Source organism: Pavona decussata, unplaced genomic scaffold, assembly GCF_977016875.1.
Source record: "Pavona decussata unplaced genomic scaffold, jaPavDecu1.1 SCAFFOLD_381, whole genome shotgun sequence".
Taxonomy (NCBI): Eukaryota; Metazoa; Cnidaria; class Anthozoa; order Scleractinia; family Agariciidae; genus Pavona; species Pavona decussata.
In genome coordinates this window covers 2,455,030-2,482,515 of record NW_028145755.1, presented here as the reverse complement: position 1 = coordinate 2,482,515, position 27,486 = coordinate 2,455,030, and the positions used below count along the sequence as shown (strand labels likewise).

The 27,486-nt window shown below is 39.0% G+C and overlaps 1 protein-coding gene and 3 long non-coding RNA genes across 9 annotated transcripts; 2 read left to right on the top strand and 2 right to left on the bottom strand.

Annotated features, from left to right (window-relative positions):
- The first annotated feature begins 3,523 nt into the window (after positions 1-3,523).
- LOC146452111 (uncharacterized) lies at positions 3,524-8,758 on the top strand. 2 transcript variants are annotated; one of them, XM_085098294.1, is made up of 7 exons: positions 3,524-3,709; positions 4,211-4,379; positions 5,160-5,324; positions 5,729-5,806; positions 5,993-6,064; positions 6,172-6,252; positions 6,474-8,758. In XM_085098294.1, the coding sequence occupies exons 1-7, from the start codon at positions 3,656-3,658 to the stop codon at positions 7,274-7,276; spliced, it is 1,422 nt and encodes a 473-aa protein (XP_084954420.1). In that variant the 5' UTR covers positions 3,524-3,655; the 3' UTR covers positions 7,277-8,758. The 2 variants fall into 2 exon arrangements, with proteins under 2 accessions (XP_084954420.1, XP_084954419.1); XM_085098293.1 differs by having other exon boundaries at positions 6,169-6,252.
- On the bottom strand, positions 7,398-10,762 carry LOC146452110 (uncharacterized). The gene is made up of 2 exons (XR_014859849.1): positions 10,407-10,762; positions 7,398-9,286 (listed from the first exon to the last, which is right to left on the bottom strand). It is a non-coding gene; the product is annotated as an uncharacterized LOC146452110 (long non-coding RNA).
- Positions 10,763-11,498: 736 nt separating this feature from the next.
- LOC146452108 (uncharacterized) lies at positions 11,499-26,547 on the top strand. Of its 5 annotated transcripts, none has more exons than XR_014859863.1 (5): positions 11,499-11,601; positions 15,298-15,617; positions 16,078-17,813; positions 18,401-18,716; positions 26,394-26,547. It is a non-coding gene; the product is annotated as an uncharacterized LOC146452108 (long non-coding RNA). The 5 variants fall into 5 exon arrangements; XR_014859862.1 differs by lacking the exon at positions 26,394-26,547 and adding an exon at positions 22,197-22,352 and having other exon boundaries at positions 18,419-18,716; XR_014859861.1 differs by lacking the exon at positions 26,394-26,547 and adding an exon at positions 22,197-22,352.
- On the bottom strand, positions 19,538-25,915 carry LOC146452109 (uncharacterized). Its single transcript, XR_014859866.1, has 3 exons — positions 25,593-25,915; positions 24,636-25,013; positions 19,538-20,419 (listed from the first exon to the last, which is right to left on the bottom strand). It is a non-coding gene; the product is annotated as an uncharacterized LOC146452109 (long non-coding RNA).
- Positions 26,548-27,486: the final 939 nt, after the last annotated feature.

Here is a 27,486-nt window from a genome sequence, read left to right as displayed (position 1 = left end):
CTCATGAAATACGTCAGTGCATTGAGGGATCATTGACATCTTTGACGTATTTAGGGTGCGGGGGAAATACCATAGTTTGAGTGACCAATCACAGCGTTCAATTTATGAGGTTTTATTTACCCACAGCACGTTCTCAGGAGAGCATCACGCTTTCTCGGTAATGTATTTTAGTACGCATGCGTTGAACTTGAAATTTGATTGGCTTGATTAATAGTCTATTTTTAAAATGTTATGCAAATGTACTCCACTGCTTCTCCGAAACTCAAACAAAACCAGAAATGTTTTGGGAAAAGCGTCCAAACCCATTATTTGTTGAGCCTAAAAAATAGACTCTGAAAAGCCTTAAAGGTTGTAATTTCAAGACACGATCTGGATTGAAATGTTTTCCGTATGACTTCAGACATTAGCTTTCGCGCTTTTTGAAAACAGAAACTGAAATTAAAATATTAAAAAAAAAAAACACTTCTAAGAATAGACGGACGTGAGGTGAATAATAAACAGCTTTCTCGGAATTTATTAACTGACACCGATTTAAAAATTATAAACAAGCGAAGACTCCTCCTACAGATCATAGTTGTCAATCCACTGGAGGTTCGCCAAATACCAGTCTGTTTGACTCATGCCGCTATTTTAGTCGTCACGTATTGCAGAGGTATGCACTCTACACACCGCTTGAGCTAAGTTCAGGCAGAGTGCAACAAGCCGCGAAACCCTGAACTGAAAGTGAAGTACACACACGAACACGTGGATACCCTCAGGCGCATATGGTAATTGATTAATCGCCCCACTTGCAATAGAAAGCCCCCGTTTTCTAATAAACGCTCTTTCTTTAGTGTCGTTTTGTTAATAAGCGCCCGAATTCCAATACGCCCCACTTTCAATGGAAAGCGTACCTTTTCTTATAAGCGCTCTCCTTTGAGAGTCGTTCTGATTTCATAAAGGCTCTTATTGCCACCTCCAAAAGCGTCCTTTTTTTAATAAGCGCTCCTTCTTGGTTGAGTGTTGTTTTGTTAATAAACGCTCCTATCCCAATAAGCGCCTCCACAATTCGCGCCCCCATTCTAATGAGCGCTCCCCTTTGACAATCGTTTAGGCACCACCGCCAACATAAAGCGCCGCCAGTTTCTAGTAAGTTAAGCGCTCTACCTTGAGAGTCGTCCTCCCTCCTCCCCTGATGAGCAACTCCCCCCTCCTCCCCTCCCCATTCCAATAATAATGCGCCCCTACCGTATACGCGTATGGCATCATAGCATGTAAGGCTGTTATTCTGTCACGTCACGCAATCGTGACGAGCCAGTCTGTGTAGGAGGCTACGATAATATTACAAATAGTGAAAATATTTAGACCGCCTCATGTTATTCTAACTATGTTAACTCGTATCGCTACAGTTGTTAGTGTTTCATTTTCTGTTTTTCCTTATTAGAGTGCTTATTCAACTTGTATCAGTTGTATAAACAAAAAAGAAAAGCGCCCTCTCTCCAAAAACCTCCCAGTCGTGAGCCAAGTGATAGGCGACAAATCTTACACGGTACTAATAGCATATAAGTTTAATTGCGATATTCTATCTAATTTGCTCTAGCTAAATTCATCAGACACTGACTGCAGGATCAGACTAAATTCTTCAAGCAACTGATTAGTTTCGCAGAAAATGATACCCTATTCTAGGCGAAAACTCTCTGATTTCTATATCCTATTCGAGAGTAAACTCTTTGAAAACCATAGCCCTCTGGCAGCGGCACATGCCTATTTAGCTCATATATGGGAGTACCCCCCTCCCCCTCCGGGGACGATCGAGTAGGGTTTTGTCTTTGTAAAACATGGGTTGATCTACCCGGATATTTATCAGGGTCCGGGGGGGGGGGTACTCCCTTATATGGGCTATATAGGTATGTGCGGCGCCAAAGGGCATGGTTTTTCGGCTGTTTTGGTCATAAATAGGGTATCGATTTTAGCCATTTTGCCGCCATTTTGGTAATAAATAGGGTATAGATTTTCACACTCTAGTCCTGGGTTCATTTTTTTTTTCAGAAGAAGCTACTTCAGGTCATAAATAGGGTAGGGAAAATCGCAGATTTTGGTCATAAATAGGGTAAGGGTTTTGGGTTTTTTGGTTAAAGTGCCTATCAATCGTATCTTTCAAGAAATTCAGCTAATCACGAATGGCACTGCAACAAGATTTGCTCGCGTTTGTTACCCGTCGCCAGTCACTGAATTCCAGGCCGCTTTAATCCACTCGACCAGCTATACGCCCCGGGCTATACGCACACTTATGAGGTCCGGGCACCGAACCTTGCACGTCAGTCCGCTTCAGAAGTCGGGCCTGTGTCCAACTGTCAAATTCCGAACACAAGCCGCGAATTTATACTTATCGGATGACAGAGGGCACCGGTGCGATTTTATATTACTGGAGGAAATTTGAACACTAGAGCAGCTTGAACTCTAGAAACAACTAACCGTAACACTACATGGGCTAAAACTCAAGGGAGGGGAGGCTTAGCTAATGGTTTAGATTGAGCATTTTTCGAGGAGAGGGTTAACCTCGGCTAACACCATGAAAGACCCACAGTGTAACCTAAAATTAAACCTGCAAAATCCATAAAAAAAGAATTCTTTTTGTAACAACGTTTCATTGGAAAGAAGAAATGTGAAGATCACGTATAGTTTTGGACTACCTTCGAAGGGTCATATGGTAACGAAACTAACGAGGTTAAAACGTTTGCTCAAAACAAAATTATAAGCCTGGACGCAATGCAACGATTAATATGCGCTTCCCCGCAGTCCCTGTGCTAACTTCTGCAACTCATGAACTAGGCTCGATTTCCACCGCTCCCTCGGGTCCTGCTTTCCTCCCCAGAGCAAATTAGTGATCCGCTCCTGCCACGTCGCGTTATTTCATTCCTGTTATTATTATCAGTATTGAGTGCAAAGGTAGATAGACCCTCCCGAGGTTTTTCCAGCTTAGGACCAGTAAGCGAATATCCATCTACACTACTAAAAGTAACATGTCAGACATTTTACACACGTTTCATGGTGGTCCATGGTTGAGGGCACAAACTTGCCCCTCACAGACAAACATATGTAAAATCTCGCGACTTTGCTGATGCATATCCTCGATATATCTCTCTCAAACTTGTCAACTTTATTGATTTGAAGGTATTCTTTCCAGCGGTGTCGATGGATTTTTACTAGCTGGTCCATGAAAAAAGTTTAAAAAACCGTGGAAGGGTATCAAGGGTCTATTATCTGAACGATCTGGCTGTTTCGTTTGTTATATGTTGCCGAACGAACGCGATTATAAGATCTACGAACGAACTTCCGAGAACTTCTAGAAACATCACGAATGCGTTACAAAATATAGAAATTGGCACGAGATTGCTTTCCTCGCTAACTAAGTTTTTACCCGCAAAGTTACTAAGTTTAGGCGCAATTATCATGACAGTGAGTTTTCTTTGAATGCAGGTCACGACATCAATGACGTAGGTAAACCAATTGACGTCATTAAATATTCGAATATAATCACACGATCCCAAACGAAACCCTTCAGAACTAGAAAGTGAAAACACCCTTCAGAAGGCTTTCATTTGGCGCTTGATGACTAAGTGAATCAGAGAGAAATATTACGGCTAAGTTAAAACCCGTTGATGTACGAATCAAGATGGATGTCTCATCCGTTCAAACGAACACACCGTTTAAGTTGGCGCTTGCTAATGTGAGTTGATTTTTCTGCCTTCTGTAAGCTTATATATCAGGATCGATCGTAGAATCGAATGGTCCAGACACTTATGATGATTGTGATATTTCGGCTCAGAATATTCTACTATTTTTTGGGGGGTTTGGATCTTTAAAATAATGATCTCTGGGCACCTTGGCGACTCTGGGATTTCGCCATTCATGATTCTTCGACCGTCTTCGCCACTATTTTAAATATTCCTTTAAATTATATCATCTTCAACCGTCCAACAAGTTAGAATGAATACAGTACTGAAATGTCTCATTATCCTCTTTTTTGCTTGAAAAATCTGTTGATTCAATTTCTTGAATTCAAAGCATGAGAAGGTGTTCCAACTTGAGTCTGGCGTTTTGGGTAAAACATATTTAAGTGTACAAAAGCTATTAGGCAATTCTCAATGAAGCATTTTTGCATATAATTTTTGTATAAACATTGCGCAACTTGGTGAACTCTGACGTAATTGTTTTTTATCCATTTCAGATCCAAGACTATCTGGAGGGCAAGGTGGGACTCAACGAGTATCATCAGCGAAAGCTACTGTGCGACGAATTATCTACAAGACTAAGTCATTCTCAATCCCACCCGACCATGCTCGCCAGTTCCGATGCCCTGGCTCCGCAACATGTCCTTCAAAATAATTCAAAGACAGGTACATCTTTGTAGGCATTTTATCAGTTTATCGTTTTCATGCCTAATAACGTTTTATAGGCTTCTGTTTTAGTTAGTAGTTGAGGATGAAATCCTATATTGCATTCGTTCAAATGAGACATTTAATGTTGTTCAAGAGGCTTTGCGTTTGTCGATGAACCCATTTAAATTAGAACTCACATAAATATGATATAATCATAGTTTCCAGTGTATTTCTTCCCTGTAGTACAGTTTTTATTTTTTCAGCGTTTCTCTCTTTTCTTAATAGCGGTAATAATTCGATTCAATTTTATTTTATTTCTGGAAGGGACTGCCACTGTTGATGTGCTAGATATTTTAAGCTCATTGCGTCACGCGTTTCCATTGGATATCATTAACTCATATCCAAAACAATAGGGAAGTTCTAAGCTTAATGTGCAATATGACCCGTTTTGTTATACAGTAATCCTTTACGTAAGCTATCATACACCCCAAATATAAATAAAATCGAAAATGAAAGTTTACTGAAGCATGTTACACTGGGATCACACCCAATTTTAGCAGAAGTCTCGTATTTCTTTCGCCAAAGCCTGCCAGCAAGCGGGATTTGTGAGCCTGGGGCGAGAAATGGGAGCAGACCTGTTTCGCGTATTCTGAAAGAATGGTTTACTAAGCGAAAAGAAAATAGATTTTCGTAACCACTACCGATCATGTTGTTTCAAGAAGAATGGGATTCTGTATTCAGACAATGGTCCTTAGCTCGTGTAAAAACTCTGCTAATGTCTGATATTTAATTTTGTAGATGATACAGACGTCACAACTGCCAGATTGCTTAGGAATAGTTTGGTTGATGAAGCAATGTCGCCAGCATCAGTTGATTCTGCGTACAGTTCGTCTCCACCCTCCCCTCCCTTGCATTATAGCCAGGACTCCAGTTACAGTACCCGTGCCCAAGATAACATCATTGGTAAGTTTCTTTGAATTGTACCACAGAGGAAGTGACAGATTATGATGTTGGTACCTCAGTGCTGACAAACGAAGACTAACACCGTTAGAAAGAACAATTATTCTTCGGGGGTAAAAATTTTAACAAAAGCGTTAGCTGGAACACGATTTATTCCTCCCGTGAAAGTTTCACTTAATATGAAAATAAATGGATTTGAAAGTAAACGGATTTGAAATAATGACCCTCACATAATTTGTCCGTATCAATGAATTGTTAACCAAGGATGAGCCTTAATAGTCAGCAAACCATCAACCATCGGGGGAACAATTCTCAGCTTCGTATCTCATCTCTAAGGAAAATTATAATTTGCATGATTGGGGATCATTGCCATAGTAACTAAAAAGTTTCTTTCATTTCATTTTCAGAAGATACAAGAACAATATGGTGCAAAGGCTCTCCTTTGACATCACGTGATCAACAGGCTTGTCCTTGTTTTGAAAAAGGTAAAAAAAGTTATTTTTTTTCCACTTAAGGCGTTACATTTGACTGTTAAACAAGTACTTGATAGATCTGAAATCGCACAGCTCGAATGCCAGGAGAATCTAACGTAGCGTAGCGTAACGTAAAATAACATATTCAACGTTTTATGGTTTAAAAAATTGTAACTTAGTTTTTTTTCTTTTTCATAGAATCCTTCAAAAGGCAAACTACTAAGCCAATGGTTCGCCAGCCGAATAACAAGTTGACGAGTCTCAAAAGAGGTGAGCTAGTTAGTAGGAAACTTTGTTTTCTTGTAGTTTTGATACAAACTCCGGGTAAAAACCTCAGGGCAACAAGATAACCTTCTTTTCATTTTTTCTTTCAGTAGCAGCAGATACAGACGATCCAGACCACAAGCCAGCAAAGAAGAAAAGAAATCGGGGACCTAAGCCGAGGGTTATGCCTGAAGGTATGCTATGACCCAAAAAGACTCTATGAAAGTTTTTTGAAGGGTGTATTTTGCTTCCCTCCTGTCTTTTGATTCTTTGCGTAATGATAAGGGAGGTTTTCCCAATAGTGCATGTCATAAAGGTCATTAATCAAGTAGGAACATTTCGGCTCCTTCCCAATTCAATTTTCTTGCATTTTTTTACAACAATTTGGATTAAGCGATTTGCTAATATCTTTTAGGGAATGGTCCAATGCAACTGTGGCAGCTAGTTCTCAAACTGCTTGTCGGGCCTCCAACATCCGAGTTCGAATCTGGCCTCGTGGAATGGACGAAAGAACAAAAGTACGGATTTAGAATCTTGCAACCTGACAAACTTGCCAAGTTGTGGGGTGAACACAAGAAGAAACCCCAGATGAATTTTGATAAACTTGCCCGCAGCCTGCGATATTATTATGACAAGTCCATGTTGCGGAAAGTACCTGGAAAAGAGAACACTTACGAATTCACATGGGACATTTCCGAAATGCTAGGCTATGATCCAGTGCACGGGACGCCCGTTTCAGATCCTGTGCGAAGTAATGCGACGCCTGTTTTCAGCCCAGCAAGTGATTCACCTGTTCCCAACCAAGCGCATGGGTCGCCTGTTCCCTTCCCCGTACATGAGTCATCTACTTCAGATCCCACGAATGGATTGCCTGTCTCCACGCCTGTGTATGGGCTCCCTGTTTCCAAACCAGCGGACCAGTTGCCTGTTACTCATACAGTGCCTAGATTGCCTGCTTCTAACCAAATGAATGCGGCGCCTGCTTCTAACCTTGTCGAAGCGATGTCTGCTTCTCTACAAAGCTTTTGGTTCCCCGTCTTTGACCCAGGTGACGCCTTAGCTATTCCCGACCAAGTGACTGGTGAGCCTGTGTCCTACCCAATGTGTGGATGGCCTGTTTCTGAGTTCGAACAGTACCAAATCCCGACCCCAACCCCGTTAGATTTCACCATGCTTGTTGAATCTGACTATAAGAGTAACTTCTATGAAGTGTTATAAGTTGTCTTGTATCAAGCGTTTCAAACAATTTTTTCTGCATGCTGAGAGCGGTTTTTCAATGACTCTAAACAAATTGCAATCAGTTGATATCGAGAACAAAACCTACTTAGATTTTCTTTCCCCCCTTTTTATCTTCAGTGATATATTTTCAGCCAACACTGAAAAACAAAAAGTTGATTTGATTTTATTCTGCCAATCCTCCCACGGTTGTTATTAGTGTGTTCAAAGCCAAGCTTAAGTTATCGGAAAACCGCTCTCCAGTTAAACTGTATATAAACATGTATCATAGGTTCACTGTTGTAAATATAATCTTCAGTTTACTGTGTTTCGAGTATCATAGCTCCAACACGGTACATATAATATTCTGTCTACTTTTTTAACGAGGAAAAAGTCTTTTAAAGTGCATACTGTGTATGCATGTCAGCTGAGCACATATCGTTGTCTAATTTTAAGAAACCGTTTTTCATTTGTAGAGTACAAACTACAAAATTAAATGCCATGGTAATTCCTCATTCAAGTTCAACAGAGCTAGACAGTAAATAATTGTTAAATTAATGATTATGAAATTCATGATGATTACTGTTCTCTGTGAGAACCTTTTACGAGAGCTTTTCAAGGAAATAATTGTTCCATAGACAAGCTGGAGAGAGTTCAAATGATAACACAGAACGTATATCAATAAGGACACTTTATTGGTTAAATGTTGCATCGTGTGGCCACTAAACCGTGGTTTCAAAGGCAAATGTAAATTTTGTTTTTAATCATTTTTCAGTTCGTTTTAACTATTGGGTTTTATGGAGCTTAAAGAAGTGTTGTTTATTTCACAAAAATCTCGTGAGTGATAAGGCAGATAGGGCAAGATTCACCAGGAAGTTGATTTATGAAGCTCCCCTAAGATTACACCGATGAACTGTAAGAATTGGTTGGCTGGGAGTTTTAAATTCTTACATAACTAAGAATGGATCTAACGCAGGAGGGCTTTATGAATACTTCCTGGGCATAATTAGTGTAAATCACTCAGCTAATATAGGCTGAATTATGGATAATATTATTTAGTGTAATCATCTTGTCTCATAATGTACATATGTAGCTACCAGTAAGAGGCGTAGTATTTTAAACTGCTTTTTCGGTGACTAAAAGGGCTAAAAAGTGAGAGAATGCACTATACCTTCAAGGATGCTGTTTTCACCAAATCAACTCTCTGGAAACTGATAGTATGTCTAAGATAATCATCAAACAAAGGGAAACCGAAATATGATTTGTTTTGTCAAGCACAAAAGCATCCAAGGAACGATTTGATAAAGTTGAAACTCGTCGCGTTTTACCTGCGTCATGAAAAAGTAAAGTCTCCTCAAATATTTTGATTTACGGTTAATCGTTTATTCATCTTAACGGTCAGCTTAATTTAATTTTATTTCGGCTTTCACACTGTGCTGTATCAGTTTGTATTTAAAATAAAAAGAATGTATTTGGACTGATAAATGTACCTTTTGTTGATGACTTCAAATATGTTCAAGAAACACTAAAAACTCTTGCATGCTTTTCCGATTCTTCAAATTACATGGCCTCCTGATGACCTCGTTCCTTATTAAGTGAACCGAGCTTTGTCGGAGGCTTGGGGCCCAAGTCAATAGCGTCTTTCCCATCAGCTTAGCAGATGACGTCACATTCATTTGCGCACCAAGTTCGCGCCACGTAGGGTTGGGGACCAGGCTGGGTTGGGTTGATATTTTGGCGGGAAATACCTAGATAAGCGCGGGACGAAGGAAGAGGAAAACACTGTCAACATACATCCCACACCCGTTAACTTTCTGACCATAAAGGCGCCCACGTTAGCGTATGTGCACTGTCGGTGACTAGATTATCACTCGTGTATTGATCTTAGAACCAGTACAGCTAAAAACAAGATGAGCGAGAAGTCTTGCGTACAAGCGTTAAGCTGAGTCAAGCTTGAGAGACTGTGATTGACGAAAGGAATTCTTTGCCGGCTTCCGCGTCCCTCAGCTGGTCCTTAGAAATATGATTGAAAAGAATATTTGTAAATTTGCATTGCCGAACATCTACCCTTAAACGTCTGCAACCACATTTTTATCGTCTGCAAATTTTTAAGCGCACAGTGGTAGGAAAATACGGTCGTATGTTCACCAAACATAAAACATAGGCCTGCAATGCGTGCAGAGGGAAGCTAGTGGTCACGCTACGAGTGCCGTGTGGTATCGAAAACGATACTGAGTATCGATACAATCCAAGCAGAATTTTAGCGGCGTGAATCATGTGAATGTTACAGGTGATACCTGGAATTGGTGTCAGCTGGCGCTTATTTCTTATGTCGTAGTTCCCGTGCAGAATTCCTCGGTTATTAATTGTAAAAGGAACTCAAGGAGCTGATGAGATCCGGATTAATATTAGCTTAGTAGTCAGCCGCGAATTGCGCTAAGCTCTAAATTGCTTATGTAGACTTACTTAGACTAAGGCGAACATTTGTAAGTCTATTCTGTCGATTCCAATTATAGACGTTGTTACGGGCCTCCAAGCAAATTTTCTATCATACGGAAAATATTTAAGATGAAATTTTAAGATGTTTTCCCGGAGATCAAATGAGCCAAAGGGGACACAAAGTAAACATTGGAGGTCTTCAGAGTTCTTGGTCCAACAAAATTTGTTTAGTGTACGGTCATTTTCTTCCTATTCGGCTCCGCACCCACCCACACCTGCCCCCTCCCCCTGTCTGTTTTTCTATTTTCATTGATGAAACGTGACAACTACGTAATCTTGTGTAAACAAGCACATGTCCTCGCAACCAAATTCACCCGTGTTACAGAATTTCATCTAACGTTTTGAAATTTTTACCTTTTTAAAGTATATTTTATTCATTGATTAGAAATTTTAACTATTCTAGACTAAAGGAGTGCTGTTTCATTGACTTGTAAGTTGTTTATGGTTTGTTTATAACCAATATGCTAATTTGTTGAATTGCTGGAATGGCAACTACTGTGCCACTATCCACTTCCACATTCACGAGCTAGCTCACATAATGTTTTACCTAATTGTTTGGCCGCTTCCAAGTGTTACTTTATTTCTCTCATACAGCAAATTTCTGTGTTCGTTAAAACTTATAATTTTTACTAACCTGGACGTAGCCATAATAATTTGATCCTTTCTTCTTTTTAAAATCCATAAATTTTTGGCCAAATAGAAGCGGGGAATTCTACTAAATGCTTCTGGAACTGATTCGGTAAGAGTAGCTGCCCAGGGGCTCTTCCTTTCTTACAGTAAACTTTCACCCAAGAAAATCCCATCCACCCAACTAACTGCCCCTGGGTCTCCGAGGGTGGAAAGCACCGAACGATAGCTAAATAAGGGCAGTGAACGATTCGGTGAGGAATCCAGGGGAAGACAACGTTCTTTCATCAGTCTCGCAGTGCTGTTGTTCCGTCAGTACCATCCAGTTCAGCTGTGGAGTACGAACAAAGTCGATGAAATGTTGTCACGAGGAGACAGGCCAAAGCGCCCTTCGACATCGACTTATTCTATACCTGCCAACTTTTTCTGAGATATAGGCGTGAGATTTTTGAAGACGACACGATCATTTCCGAAGATTCCTGAACACGTCCGAAGTCTTCCGAAGACGTCCGAAGTCTGCCGAAGGCGAAGTTATCGAGAAAACGCTTAGCTACAAGGACCGACGTCAGTTGATAAAATCAGCTAGCAGCTCTATAGTTCTAAAATCGGAAAGTTTTGGACTTTTATTCACTTTACACATGGTTTTCGTTCCTTACATGGGTCTGAGTTAACATATTTTTGGAAATTGTGTCAAGCATGACGGCAACAACTCACATTTTTCAATCAGGCGTAAGAAATTGGCCCGCAAGCGTGAGCCGGCACTGATGAGATCGAAGTTTTCAACCCGCAGGCGTGAGAGTTGGCAGGTATATTATTCCTGATGCAGATTGCCCAGTGAGGCGAACAAACTGAATTATAATTAGAATTTACCGAACGAAGCGAAAAATACTGAATTCTAATATGCCCGAATTACCCAGTGAGGCGAACGAACTGTATTATAATTATAATTTGCTGAACGAGGAGTATGCATTATAGATACAACCTTAATCATTATTAATGTTTATATTATTTGTATTTATACACAAACTAATAATGTTATTGAGGTACAAGAGATTGCATGTCGGTTCCAAATCTGCACCATCTCGAAACGTCACAATAGCATCTTGACGTCCAAATCTGTCCATCATGCCCAGCGCGTTTCGTATCGTTTCAGTCCTAGTTTCGCAGTTCGACTTAGCTTCGAAACAAGAAGGCAAGTTAAGGTAAGATCCTTTTCTTTTTTAAATATTGTAGAGTAATCCTTTTTTGAATATTTTGTAGACTAGAAGTTCCATATTGGAAGTGAAGTGCTGCCCAATGTAGAAAGATGAAGGGTTTGGACAGTAAATAATTTATTCATTTGGGCTGCTTGAAGAAGATAATACAAGAAGATAATACATGGTGTTCGAGATCGTGGGAAAAATAGAGTAAATAAGCAAGTTTGAAGTTGAATTCTATTTTATTTGTTATTTAAGCTCGTTGTTATCTTGACGAATGAGTTTTTATAACTTCGAACTTGCTTATTCTTTGAAGGCATTAGTTTCTAACAAACTCAAACACTGAACGTAATGCAAACAATGCAGGCCAGAAGGTTTAATTTTAATCAATTTTCAACGAAAATTGCAACGGAACATTGTACCTCAATAACATTATTATATGTTTAAAACATAAACACTGACAATGATTATAATCGTTCGCCTCACTGGGTAATTCGGGCATATTAGAATTCAGTATCATTCGCCTCGTTCGGTGAATTCTAATTATAATTCAGTTTGTTCGCCTCGCTGGGTAATCTGCATCAGGAATAAGTCAATATCGGAGGGCGCTTTGGAACAAACTGTCTCCTCGTGACAAGATTTCATCGACTGTGTTCGTACTTCACAGCTGAACTGGTTGGTCCTGATGGAACAACAGCGCTGCGAGACTGATGAAAGAACGTTGTCTTCCCCTGGACTTCCCGAAATACTTAAATGTACACTTGAAATGACAAGATAGTGAGTACTTTATCGGTAAAGTCCTCCACTTTCGACCTCACATCAACAGAAAAAATATCAAGTCGAATATCAAAGCACGAGGTGGCAGATTCAAGTCTGTCAATCATAAATTTACCAATCACAGACTTTCTACGCATTGGAGCCTGGGAACTGCCAACAAACAGCGAAACAGCTAGCCCTTCAGAACAGAAGAGACCATTTCCGAGTTGCTTTGAACCTCATTATGGAAGCGAGGCTAAGTGCAAAGTTTTTGTTATTTGAAAATTAGTTTCTTTCATATGCAAACAAAACTAATTTTCATATGAAAAGTTTTTCAGTTAACCTGGACTTCATAGTGAGGTTCACAGCAACTTGGAAATGGCCTATTAGTAAGGTGCCCTGTGCGGGCAGTAATCAAAGCCTGATCAGGAAAGTATTGACTATTCTTGGAACTTTGGCGATTCCTGGATTTTTGGCGACACCTGATGTATATCTCATCAAATGAAACGACTTATCGTACTCAATAAGATGTAACGATTTCTTGTTCTAAAATACATGAAATAAGTTAATCAAATGAAACAAGTCGTTGTACTCGATGGCCATTGTGCACAATGACCAATTGTGATCACGTACCAGCAGGTAAACGGAATCTTAACATGATTTATGCAACACAGCTTGGTGTCTAAGGCCCTAAGCCGACGCACTATAATCTTTGATTACTATTAGTTTACTGTCCAAGTCCTTCATCTTTCGGCTACATGGGGCAGCACTTCACCTCCAATAATGGAACCCCTAGTACCTATTCCCTAAACCGGACCTAAACATGGCACCCACCCCCGCCCCTTCCCCCCAGACAACATTAAAAGTGTTCTGTTGGGGAAAAAGAAGTGTATTAGGCATAACGTTAGCCAAAAGTACTTCATGTCAGTTTTGGCTCAGAAGCAACTGTTTCTTCAGTATGTTCCTCTAATCAGCATCTTTAATTTTTTTGCATACAGCAACAATGCTATTTATAATTACTGGCATCAACTTGTTTGGATGTAATCTGGATAACGCTTTGATAAATCTGGGTATGAAAAATAATTATTTCATTCATTAATAATTGACGGCGAAAAAACTAAGACACAGATAATTCCTTACTATGCCGCAAAGTTCTTCAGTTTGTTTTTGTGGCCAGAGAATGAATTTTATTTCAACTTTAATCTATTGCGGTAGATAAGTTGCGGTGTTACAAAATAAGGCGAAATACAAGTAACGATTTAGCTTAATAAAAATCAAAATTGACAAGAAATCAAACGGCAAAATCATCCAATTACTAGTGTACAAATATAACATTTACAAGTGAGAATAGGTAGATAACGGTGTAAAAGCATAAAAAGAGTATAAAATAAAAAAAAGTCCACCCAAAATAGCTTTAAGAAGTAATAAGCCCTTAATTTCTGCTGCAACTTGACGAGATATAAGAAAATAACAAAAACACCCAAAACAGTGTTTGATCGCGGCTTGCTAAGGGTGGCCAGTATCGCTCACCAGCTTTACATCAGGGAGCGAACCAGGGGTGAGTTGCATAAAATTTAACGTCGGGCGTAACTGCTAACGCCAGACCTTCAGCCCAGTCACATTCAGTATTTTAACGTCTGACGATAGCATTTACGCCCGCCGTAAAGTTTTATGCAACTCGTCCCAGGAGCTTTGCAAACAAACGCCTGTCACTAGCTCAAAAGACGAAAGATGACAAGCAACAACCCTAACTTTGCCTACTTTTTTTAATCTATCACCTATCAACGTTTTGCAATTAATAACTAAATTTTAATAAAAGTTAACTTCAAGTTTTAATTTAGGACTATTTTCTACTGTATTAACAACCAGCAACCTTGAGTTTTCTGTCGGTTAATGGTCGATGAGGAGCTAAACCGAGCCAACTATCAAAGTTGTTAGATTTGAAGAGCGAGTCGTCTGATTGTTTTAGGGTAACACAGTAACTGCTCTGATTAAAATAGAAATTTATTAGGCGAACACATACATTAGAGGTTTTGCTGTAACCCGGTAACGTAGAGCCATTAGCGCGTTTGGTTCGGAAGGCATTTGTGAATCAAAGAATAGGAAGAATTTGAGCTTGGGATGACCTAGAAATTTTGACAGGAAGGAAGTGTTTATTTTCACGTGACATGTGGTTTATAGCAACCATTCTGTTGCTACGAGAATCTCCCCCACCCCGTAAGCCCAGGTTACTTGTTATAAGATTTTCCATATCATATTGACCTAAGAGAGCGAATTTTCTGACACTCACTGTTGAAAATCAAATAACTACGAGCAGCCGTTAGTGGGATATCAGTAATAGACCTGTTGTGTGAAAGGTAGCATTATTATTAGAAATAATAATAACAATGGATTCCACAAATACCCTAAAATACAATGTTCAGCTATAGAGCTCCAGTAGTTCGTTAAGGACGCTTTCAGTGCCAGGAGATGCAGATCGCTAATATAACCTAAGTTGCGGCAAGTTGTGTTTTATGTATTGCACAGCAGTACGACTGGGTTCCTGCCAACTCGGCGAATTCACATTTTCAGCTCAGTCTCCGTTTTTTATAGGCACAATTTGTTCCCTCAAGACTAAAAAAGATGACAAAACAACGAAAAAAGGCTAGAGGTAGAGGACGAATTTCTTTCAAAAAGGATCCTACCTTGCTTTTCGTGACTAACTGTTCCTTTGCTTTTCTTGTGGTAAAATTGGATGAATCAGCATTAAGCTGAATAAGAATTATATAGAACCTCGGGGAAATAATTAAACTCATTTGGCTGAGGCAAAATTGGGTTTATAAATAAACACCTATAGGTTTAAATTGTCGTAATAAAAGTCGGTCGTGGCCATTTTACTGTTGATGCATATACGGTCTTCAAGTTTTGTCGAAACAGTGTATATAATAAGACGCCTTTTATTCTCAGGTTTTGTCCTTTCTACAGTTGTTGAGTTGAGAGATTATCATGAGTCCACGAACCACTGTGTTTGTTCTTCTTCTCTGTCTTCCGGTCGTGTTTTCCTATGTTTTTGGCCGTCGAAGTGTTGAAGTTGACAAGGAAGATTATGTTAAACCCCCAAATATGGGTCGTCGGTTTGTTGGTGAAGAAAACTTTGATGGGGAAGAAGATGCCCTAGAGCCACGCATTGGTCATCGATCTTTTGTAAAAGAAGCGTTGGATGTTCAACGTCCTCCTCCTTCGGGCCGCTGAGCTGTTGCAGCTGAGCCTGACACGCTAAATATGTGGTAAATATTCACCCTCTTTTGCAGACGCTTTCCTTCTTGACATAACTACTTCTGCTCAGAAGCGTGTTAGTTATATTAAAGATGCAGCAATTATTTTGAATTGACGAAATTATGAGTCAGTTGTGTCACGATAAGGGATAGGAAAATTTTACTTTTAGACGGGTAATCTTCGTGCTTTCTCTCGTGATTGACCTTCGGAACTACTTAGGTACACGGTAAGCAGAGAAACAATCATGAAGCTTTCAGTTACCCGTGAAACCTGGCAAAACGTAAAATTCACCAGCAATTCAACCCAAAGATTAAAAAGAGTCCTTTCGGAAAAAAGAAAAGTATACTGAGGGCACAATTTAAGTAAAATTACTTTGTTTCTCTTTTGGATCAAAAATTTCTTTCTGAAGAGCACAGGGTTTCCACCGCCTTCAGGACGTTTTTCTAATCATTGTCTCTTGTTTATTTGTAGCACTCAATACATTGGCCAGTAGAAGATCAGCGGCATTTGCAAGATATTTCACAAAAGCAAGAAGACGGAAATATATAAATAGTTATAGTTACTGCCATCAACTAGTTTTGGATGTAATCTGGACGAGCTTTAATTAATAAATGTGGGTATGAAAAATGATTGTTTCGTTCATTAGTAATTGACACACCGGCTTGTTTTAATATCAGGACAAACAATTTTTTTGTATGTAACGATTAAGCGGAATACAAATGAGAAAATTGACGTGAAAACAAACGACAAAAATGAGCCAAAATTAGAGGACAGGCGGTTAAAGCATTGTTTGAGTTTCAGGATCATTTGAATGCAAAGAGAAAACTAACGATTGATACGAGCAATTACTACACTATCATCAGTAGGAGGAACCGAAAATGATTGAAAAAGTTAACGGTAAACTTGAAATTAAAACTTAAGCGAAATCGTGCAAGGCAAAATCTAAATAATAATTGTGTATAGCTATAAAATTCAAAAGTGAAAATCCAGTATAATAGCATCAAAAGGATGAGGTCAGCGGTCTTCAGATCAGTAAAGTAGTCCTTGGTTTCAACAACAACAACAACAGTAACAACAACAATTTATTTACAGATTTAGATTATATAAAGGGCTTGTCCCGCAAATAGCCACAAAGCTAGTCGAGGCAGGACAAGACAACTTGGCGAGATTGAACTGGTTTGGGATCCAAAACAGAGTTTGATCGGGGATCGCTGAGGGTGACAAATATCCATGGCAAATAGTTGATATCATCGCACGCCAGCTGCATCGTTGAGCCAACCGGAAGTTTTCCGATTGGTCGCCTTTTGCATTGGCTTAATTAAACAACAGATGACAAGCAACTGCCCTAACCTACTTTGGCTTTTTCTTAAACTGTCAACTGTCAACGTTTTGCAATTTCGTTCACCTAATTACCATAAAATTTTTCCAATTTTAGCCTTAAAGTTCTCCAAGAATTATTGATCATTTAAAAAGCCATATCAAAGCACTCGAAGGTGTGTTTCATCAGATATCCAAACATTCCGAAGTCGTTTAAAAAAAAACTCGGCTGCGCCTCGTTTTTTCAACCTACTTCTCAGTGTTTGGATATCTGATAAAACACTCCTGCTCGTGTTTGATATATTACTCCCAATTTCTTTAAAAGTTGTTTTTAGGTTTTAGTTTTGCAATTAGAACCGTTTTCTACTGTATTATCAATTATACGGCAACCTTGAGTTTTCTGTCGGCTGATGGTCGACGAGGACCTAAACCGAGCCAACTATCAAAGTTGTTAGATCTGAAGAGCGAGTCGTCTGTTTGTTTTAGGATAACACGGTAATTGCTCTGATTAAAATAGAAATTCATTGGGCGAACACATTCATTAGAGGTTTTGCTGTAACCTAGTAACTTAGAGCCATTAGCCCGTTTGGTTCAGAAGACATTTGTGAACAATAGGAATCAAAATTTGATCTTGGGATCACCCAGAAATTTTGACAAGAAGAAATTATTTTCATGTGACTTGTGGCGTAGTCCTTTGCTAGTCCAACTATCTTAAGTACTGACTATTCGGTTCCAATGACAATCTCCTCCGCCTCTTAAGCCCAGGTTACTTGTTATAAGGTTTTTAATCTCATATTGGGCTAAAACTCTGACACTCACTGTTGAACACTGAATAACTACGAGCAGCCGTTCAGTAATACGATATCAGTAATAGATCTGTTGTGTGAAAGGTTAGAAATAATAATAACAACAGAATGGATTCCACAAATACCCTAAATTACAATAGCTATGGAGCTCCAGTAGTTCGTTAAAGACACTTTCAGTGAGACGCTCCTCGCAGAACGCAAACGCAAGCTGCGGAAAGTTGGCTTTTAAGTATTGCATAGCAGTAAGACTGGATTCCTGCCAACTCGGCGAATTCACATTTTCAGCTCAGTCTCCGTTTTTTATAGGCTCAATTTGTTCCCTCAAGACTAAAAAAGGTGACAAAACAACGAAAAAAGTCTACGGGTAGAAGTCGAATTTCTTTCAAAAAGGATCCTACCTTGCTTTTCGTGACTAACCGTTCCTTTGCTTTTCTTGTGCATGGTAAAATTGGATGAATCAGCATTAAGCTGAATAAGAATTATATAGAACCTCGGGGAAATAATTAAACACATTTTACTGAGGCAAAATTGGGTTTATAAATAAACACCTAAAGGTTTTAATTGCCGTGATAAAAGTCGCTCATGGCCATTTTACTGTTGATGCATATAAGGTCTTCAAGTTTTGTCGAAACAGTGTACTGATGATATAATAAGACGCATTTTATTCTCAGGTTTTGTCCTTTCTTCAGTTGTTGAGTTCAAAGATTAACACGAGTCCATGAACCGCTGTTTTTGTTCTTCTTCTCTGTCTTCCGGCCGTGTTTTCCTTTATTTTTGGTCGTCGAAGTGTTGAAGTCGATGAGGAAGATTATGTTGCACGCTCACCTCAGGGTCGTCGGTTTGTTGGTGAAGAAACGTTTAATGGAGAAGCAGATGCTCCAGAGCCGCGTATTGGTCGTCGATCTGTTGTTAAAGAAGGGTTGGATGTTCGACCTCCTCATTCTTCGGGCCGCTGAGCTGTTGCAGCTGAGACACGCTAAATATGTGGTGAATATTCACCCTCTTTTGCAGACGCTTTCCTTCTTGACATAACCACTTCTGCTCAGAAGCGTGTTAGTTATATTAAAGATGCAGCAATTAATTTAAATTTAGGAAAATTATGTGTCAGTTGTGTACGATAAGGGGTAGGAGGGTTTTACTGTTAGACGGGTAATTTCCGTGCTTTTTTCGACATTTACGTTAAGAAAGGATTGACCTTCGGAACTACTTAGGTACACGGTAAGCAGAGAAACAATCATGAAGCTTTTAACTTAACCCGTGAAACCTGGCAAAACGTAAAAATCACTGCCAATTCAACCCAAAGATTAAAAAAGAGTCCTTTCGGAAAAAGAAAAGTATAAGCGCACAATGTAAGTTAAATTACAGATTTTCCGTTTGGGATCAAAAACTTCTTACTGACGATCACAAAGTTTGAACTGTCTTCAGTCGGTGTTTTTCTAATCAGTGTCTCTTGTTTATTTGCAGCGCGCAATAAGTTGGGCGGTAGAAGACAGCGACATTTGCAAGATATTTCACAAAAACAAGAAAACGGGAAGATGTAAAAAGTTGTAATAACTCAGTGCCATCAACTAGTTTTAGATGTAATCCGGATAAACTTTAATAAATGTGGGTATGAAAAAAGATTGCTTCGTTCATTAATAATTGACAACAAAAAACAAGGAAAGGACGCACACCGGCTTGTTTTGAAATCAGATCAAACAATTTTTATGTATGTAACGATTAAGCGAAATACAAATAAGAAAATTGACGTGAAAACAAACGACAAAATTGAGCCAAAATTAGACGATTGATACGAGCAATTACTACACTATCGTCAGTAGGAGGAACCGAAACTGATTGAAAAAGCTAACGGTAAACTTCACATGAAATTAAAACTAAAGCGAAAGGCGTACAAGGCCAAAACCTATATAATAATCAGTTTATAACTATAAAATTCATTCAGTGAAAATCTAGTATATATAATAGCATAAAAAGGGTGAGGTAAAAAGTCTTCAGATCAGTAAAGTGGTCCTTAGTTTCTGATACAACTTGGCGAGATTGAACGGGTTTGGGATCCAAAACAGTGTTTGATCGGAGATCGCTAAGGGTGGACAACATCGATGGCAAATAGTTGATATCATCGCACGCCAGCTGCATCAGTGAGCGAACCAGAAGCTTTCCAAACGGACGCCTTTTGCATTGGCTTAATTAAACAACAGATGACAAGCAACTGCCCTAACCTACTTTGGCTTTTTCTTAAACTGTCAACTGTCAGCGTTTTGCAATTTCGTTCTCCTAATTACCATACAACTTTGCCAATTTTAACCTTGAATTTCTCTCAGAATGAATTATTGATCATTTGAGAAGCCATATCAAACACTCGAAGGTGTGTTTTATCAGATATCCAAACACTCCGAAGTCGTTTAAAAAAACTCAGCTGCGCCTCGTTTTTTCAACCTACTTCTCAGTGTTTGGATATCGGACGAAACACTCCTGCTCGTGTTTAATGTATTACTTCCAAATTTTTTAAAAGTTGTTTTTAGGTTTAGTTTTGCAATTAGGACTGTTTTCTACTGTATTACCAATTAGACAGCAACCTTGAGTTTTCTGTCGGCTGATGGTCGACGAGGACCTAAACCGAGCCAACTATCAAAGTTGTTAGATCTGAAGAGCGAGTCGTCTGGTTGTTTTAGGATAAAACAGTAACTGCTCTGATTAAAATAGAAATTTATTTGGCGAACACATTCATTAGAGGTTTTGCTGTAACCCAGTAACTTAGAGCCATTAGCGCGTTTAGTTCGGAAGACATTAATGAAAAATAGGAATCAGAATTTGAGCTGGGATGACCCAGAAATTTTGACAAAAAGAAATTATTTTCATGTGACATGTGGCGTATGCCGTTGCTAGTCCAACTATCTTAAGTACTGACTATTCCGTTCCAATGACAATCTCCCCCGCCCCGTAAGCCCAGGTTACTTGTTATAAGGTTTTTAATCTCATATTGAGCTAAAACTCTGGCACTCACTGTTGAACACTGAATAACTACGAGCAGCCGTTCAGTAATACGATATCAGTAATAGACCTGTTGTGTGAAAGGTAGGATCAGTATTAGAAATAATTATAACAATGGATTCCACAAATACCCTAAAATACAACAGCTATAGAGCTCCAGTAGTTCGTTTAAGACGCTTTCAGTGAGACGCAAAACGCTAACGCAAGCTGCGGCGAGTTGTGTTTTAACAGTATTGCATAGCAGTAAGACTGGATACATGCCAACTCCGCGAATTCATATTTTTTGAGGTTCTCCGTTTTTCATAGTCTCAATTTGTTCCCTCAAGAAAAAAAAGGTGGCAAAACAATGAAAAAAGGCTAGGGGTAGAAGACAAATTTCTTTCAATGAACTTTCTTTTCGTGACTGACCGTTCCTTTGCTTTTCTTGCGCGCGGTTACATTGGATGAATCAGTATAAAGCTGTAACCTAAATGTGAATGAGAATTATATAGAACCTCCGGAAAAATAATAAAACAAAAAAAAAAGGGTTAGTAAAATTAACACCCAAAAGGTTAAATTGTCGTAATAAAAACTCACTCGTGGTCATTTTACTTACTGTTGATGCATTTACGGTCTTCAAGTTTCGTCGAAATAGTTTATATATTAGACGCATCACTTTTATTCTACACTTTTTGTCCTTTCTGCAGTTGTTGAGTTCAGAGATTAACATGAGTCCACGAACCGCTGTTTTTGTTCTTCTTCTCTGTATTCCGGCCGTGTTTTCCATTCTTTTTGGGGCCGGGCGCCGTCGAAGTGTTGAAGTTAATGAGGAAGATTATGTTGCACCCTCGGCTATGGGTCGTCGGTTTGTTGGTAAAGAAATTTTTGATGAAGAACAAGATGCTCCAGAGCCACGTATTGGTCATCAATCTGTTGTTAAAGAAGCGTTGGATGTTCCAATGTTGCCTACTAAGCGCCACTGAGCTGTTACAGCTGAGACACGTTAAAAATGTGGTAAATATAGTCACCTTCTTTTGCAGACGCTTTCCTTTGTGACATAACTACTTCTGCTCAGAAGCGTGTTAGTTATATTAACAATGCAGCAATTATTTTAAATTTAGTCAATTAAGCGTTAGTTGTGTCGAGATAAAGAATAGCAAAATTTTTACCTTTCCACGGGTAATTTTCGTGCTTTCTTCGACATTCACGTTAAGAAAGGATTGACCTTCGGAACTACTTAAGTACACGGTAAGCAGATAAACATTCATGAAGCTTTCAGTTTACTTAACCCGTGAAACCTAGCAAACGTGAAATTCACTCGCAATTCAACCCAAAGATTAAAAAAGAGTCCTTTCGGAAAAAGAAAAGTAGAAGCGCACAATGTAAGTTAAATTACTTATTTTCCCTTTGGGATCAAAAACTTCTTTCTGACGATCACAAAGTTTGAACTGTCTTCAGTCGGTGTTTTTCTAATCAGTAGCTCTTGTTTATTTGCAGCGCGCAATATGTTGGGCAGTAGAAGACAGCGGCATTTGCAAGATATTTCACAAAAACAAGAAAACGGGAAGATATAAATAGTTATAATTACTGCCATCAACTATAGTTTGAGATGTAATCTGGATAAGCTTTAATAAATGTGGGTATGAAAAATGATTGTCTCGTTCATTAATAATTGACAACAAAAAACAAGGAAAGGACGCACACCGGCTTGTTTTGATATTAGATTAAACAACTTTTATATATGTAACTATTAAGCGAAATACAAATTAGAAGATCGACGTGAAAACAGACGACAAAATGAGCCAAAATTAGGGGACAGGCGATTAAAAACATTGTTTGAGTTTCAGGAACATTTGAATGCAAAGAGTAAACTAACGATTGATACGAGCATTTACTACACTGTCAACGGTAGGAGGAACCGAAACTGATTGAAAAAGCTATCGGTAAACTTCGCATAACGAAACTAAAGCTAAAGCGAAAGGCGTGGAAGGCAAAAACTATATAATAATCATTTTACAATAACTGTCCAAATTCCCGCGCGCTGATTGGCTCGTAGCCATTATCTATAAGAGTACAGACAATAAAAATGACGTCAAATGTAACGCGCGCGCTTTCTCAACGAAAAAAATAGCCAATTCCGCCCGTACTTTTTCCATGTTATTGTAAAAAACAAATCGACGACAGTTTTCTATGGTCTATACTCTTATAGACCATAAAATGACGCCATAAAATGTCCAAAACTTGGCAGTGAAACCACTCGCCTGCGGCTCGTGGTTCCACTTGAGTTTTGAACATATTTGACGTCATTTTATGGTCTATAAGAGTATAGACCATAGAAAACTGCCGTCGATTTGTTAATTTTATAATAACTGTCCAAATTCTCGCGCGCTGATTGGCTCGTAGCTATTGTCTATAAAGCCGCGGCCACACGAGCGATTTTTTGCTCGCGCAGGTGATGCGATTTTTTCAAATTTTGTCGCGTCGCCAGCGCGAGATGAAAATCGCACGTGTAGCCACCCTCGAACTTGCAACGCGACAGGTGAAAAAATCGCAAGAAAAAAGTCGCCAGAATTGAAATTTTCGCGACAAAATCGTGGAGATAGCGCCCGTGTAGCCACCCTGCAACTAAGCCTCGTCATCTGCAATAGCTCGGGAATGAAGCGCCGGGATGTCAACGACTGAAATTTCCGCCAGAAGTTGACGGTAAAATCCTTGTTCCTTTCTCTTTGCGAGCTACGAACGGACCCACCCTGACCTTTTCTTAATTTTCTTCTTCCTTCGTTTGCTTTTTATCGTCAAGAAGAAAGTGCAAAAAGGCGAAAAACAACATCCTCGCTTCGGACGGTCCAAAAGGGCCGTCCGCCTTCTGTCTGTTTATAGCGCCAGGTCTCTTGAAGTATGCGATTCGCGCGGCTTTCAATTTGTCGCCAAACTCGCGCTAGCATTTGTCGCTCGTGTGGCCACCCTCTCGCGCTGGCGACGCGACAAAATTTGAAAAAATCGCATCACCTGCGCGAGCAAAAAATCGCTCGTGTGGCCGCGGCTTAAGAGTACAGACAATAAAAATGACGTCAGATGTAACGCGCGCGCTTTCTCAACGAAAAAAATAGTCAATTCCGCTCGTACTTTTTCCATGTTATTGTAAAAAACAAATCGACGGCAGTTTTCTATGGTCTATACTCTTATAGACCATAAAATGACGCCATAAAATATCCAAAACTTGGCAGTGAAACCACTCGCCTGCGGCTCGTGGTTTCACTTGAGTTTTGAACATTTTTTGCCGTCATTTTATGATCTATTACAACTTGGCGAGATTGAACGGGTTTGGGATTGAAAACAGTGTTTGATCGGGGCTCGATAAGGGTAGCAAACATCGATGGCAAATAGTTGATATTATCGCATGCCAGCTGCCTCTGTGAGCGAACAGAAGCTTTCCAAACGGACGCCTTTTGCATTGGCTCAATTAAACAATAGATGACAAGCAACTGCCCAAGCCTACTTTGGCTTTTTCTTAAACTGTCAACTCTCAACGTTTTGCAATTTCGTTCTCCTAATTACCATCAAATTTTGCCAATATTAGCCTTGAATGTCTCTAAGAATTATTGATCATTTGAGAAGCCATATCAAAACACTCGAAGGTGTGTTTTATCAGATATCCAAACACCCCGAAGTCGTTTAAAAAAACTCAGCGCTACTTCTCAGTGTTTGGATATCTGTTGAAACACTACCTCTCGTGTTTGATATATTACTTCTATTTTTTTTAAAAAAATGTTTTTAAGTTTTAGTTTTGCAATTAGAACTGTTTTCTACTGTATTACCAATTACACGGCAACCTTGAGTTTTCTGTCGGCTGGTGGTTGACGAGGAGCTAAACCGAGCCAACTATTAAAGATCTGAAGCGCGAGTCTTCTAGTTGTTTTAGGGTAACACAGTAACTGCTCTGATTAAAATAGAAATTTATTAGGCGAACACATTCATTAGAGGTTTTGCAGTAACCTAGTAACTTAGAGTCATTAGCACATTCGGCTCGGAAGACATTTGTGAAGAATACGAGTCAAAATTTGATCTTGGGATGACCTAGAATTTTGGCAAAAAGAAATTATTTTCATGTGACATGTGGCGTAGTTCTTTGCCAGTCCAGCTATCTTAATTAAGTATTGACTATTCCGTTCCAATGACAATCTCCTACGCCACGTTACTTGTTATAAGGTTTTAATCTTAACTTAAAAGGTTTTTAATCTCAGCTAAAACTCTGACACTCACTGTTGAACGCTGAATAACTGCGAGCAGCCGTTAGTGGGATATCAGTATAGACTTGTTGTGTGAAAGGTAGGATCAGTATTAGAAATAATAATAACAATGGATTCCACAAACACCCTAAAGTACAACAGCAATGGTGCTCCAGTAGTTCGTCAAAGACGCTTTCAGTGAGACGCATGCAGAACGCTAATCCAGGCTGCGGCGAGTTGTGTTTTAAGTATTGTGTAGCAGTAAGACTGGATTCATGCCAACTCCGCGAATTCATATTTTTTTAACTTTTCAGTTGTGTATAGGTTCTATTTGTTCCCTCAAGACCAAAAAGGTGACCAAACAACTAAAAAAGGCTAGGGACAGAAGACGAATTTCATTCAAAGAATTATCCTATAATGCTTTTCGCGACCAACTGTTCCTTTGCTTTTTTTGAGCGCGGAAAGAAGCTGCAACCTTAGTGTGAAAAAGAATCATATAGATTCTCGGGAAAATAATTAAACACACTGATTTTACTGAGGCAAAATTGGGTTTATAAATAGCACCTAAAGGGTTAAATTGTTCTAATAAAAACTCACCCGTGGCCATTTTACTGTTGATTCATACGGTCTTCAATTTTTTTCGAAATAGTTTATATAATTGGACGTATTTTACTCAACAGGTTTTGTCCTTTCTGCAGCTGTTGAGTTGAGAGATTAACATGAGTCCACGAACCACTGTTTTTGTTCTTCTTCTCTGTATTCCGGCCGTGTTTTCCATTCTTTCTGGCGGTCGAAGTGTTGAAGTTGATAAGGAAGATTATGTTGCACTCCCACCAGGGCGTCCTCCGCGGTTTGTTGGTGAAGAAACGTTTGACGAAGAACGAGATGAGCCACGTATTGGTCGTCAATCTGTTGTAAAAGAAGCGTTGGATGTTCCAATGGGACCTCCTAGCGACCGCTGAGCTGTTGCAGCTGAAATACGTTAAATTTGTGGTAAATATTCAGTACCCTCTTTTGCAGACGCTTTCCTTCTTGACATAACTACTTTCTGCTCAGAAGCGTGTTAGTTATCTAAAGATGCAGCAATTAATTTAAATTTAGGAAATTACGTGTCAGTTGTGTCGTGATGAGGGATAGAAAAATTTTATTTTTAGACGGGTAATTTTCCACTTTCTTTGACATTGACGTTAAGAAAGGATTGACCTTTGGAACTACTTAGGTACGCGGTAAGCAGATAAACAATCATGAAGCTTTTAGTTTACTTAACCCGTGAAACCTGGCAAAACGTAAAATTCACTAGCAATTCAACCCAAAGATGAAAAAGAGTCCTTTTGGAAAAAAGAAAAGTATAAACACACAATGCAAGTTAAGTTACTTATCTTCCGTTTCTTTCTGACGATGGCAAATTTTGAACTGTCTTCCATTAGTGTTTTTATTCTAATCAGTAGCTCTTGTTTATTTGTAGCATTCAATACATTGGCCAATAGAAGACAGCTGCATTTACAAGATATTTCATAACGGGAAGATATAAATAGTTATAATTACTGCCATCAACTACTGTTAAAAGTAATCTGGATAAGCTTTAATAAATGTGAAAAATGATTGTTTCGTTCATTAATAATTGACGATAAAAAAAAAAAAAAAAAAAACGAAAGGACGCACACCGGCTTGTTTTTATTTCAGATAAAACACTTTTCATGTACATCACGATTAAGCGAAATACTATAAATAAGAAAATCGACGTGAAAATAAACGACAAAATGAGCCAAAATTAAAGTACAGGTAGTTGAAAACATTGTTTGAGCTTCAGAAACATTCGATCAAAAAAGAAATACTTACTATCGATACCGATGACTGGGACAATTACCAGCCCACAATTTCTTTAGTTAAAGAAGCGGCGACCGAATTGAAAAACTACCACTGTAAACTTCACACGATGAAATTAAACTGTGGCGAAATTATCCGGCTAAGTACGAAGCGAAAGGATAATAGTGTATAATTAAAAAAACGACGCGTGAGAATAGGAAGATTACAGTATGATAGTATCGAAAGGATGAAGCGAAGAAAAAGTAGTTTTCAGTTGTGACCTGAGTTGATTTAAAGATATAAAAAAAATTAAAACGAGTGTACATGTTTGATGGCTCATCTCTAAGGATGGACACTCGATGGCAAATACTTAATATAAATGCTCGCCACCAGTATTGGGATTGCAATCTGGAGCTTTCTAAACGCACCCCTGTCATTGGCTGATGAAACAATAGAGGTCATGCATCTCACTTTATCCTACTTCCAGTATACTTTAGCATCATACCTGTCATTTCAAGCAAAATCATGTGTTGGGCCCTTTGGAAGCTTCAATGGAATGAAGTTATCACGACAAAAATTTCCGATCGATGTTTTGGAACTTTTTGGTTACTCACTTTTTGGCTTTCTCACTTTGTCCTTCCGCACTGACACGAAATTATCTAATTTGTTCGTATCTCCATTAATTTGCCGTCTTGACACAGACAGTGAAGTTGGCATCCTCATTAAAGATCATCATTCATTCATTCGTTCGT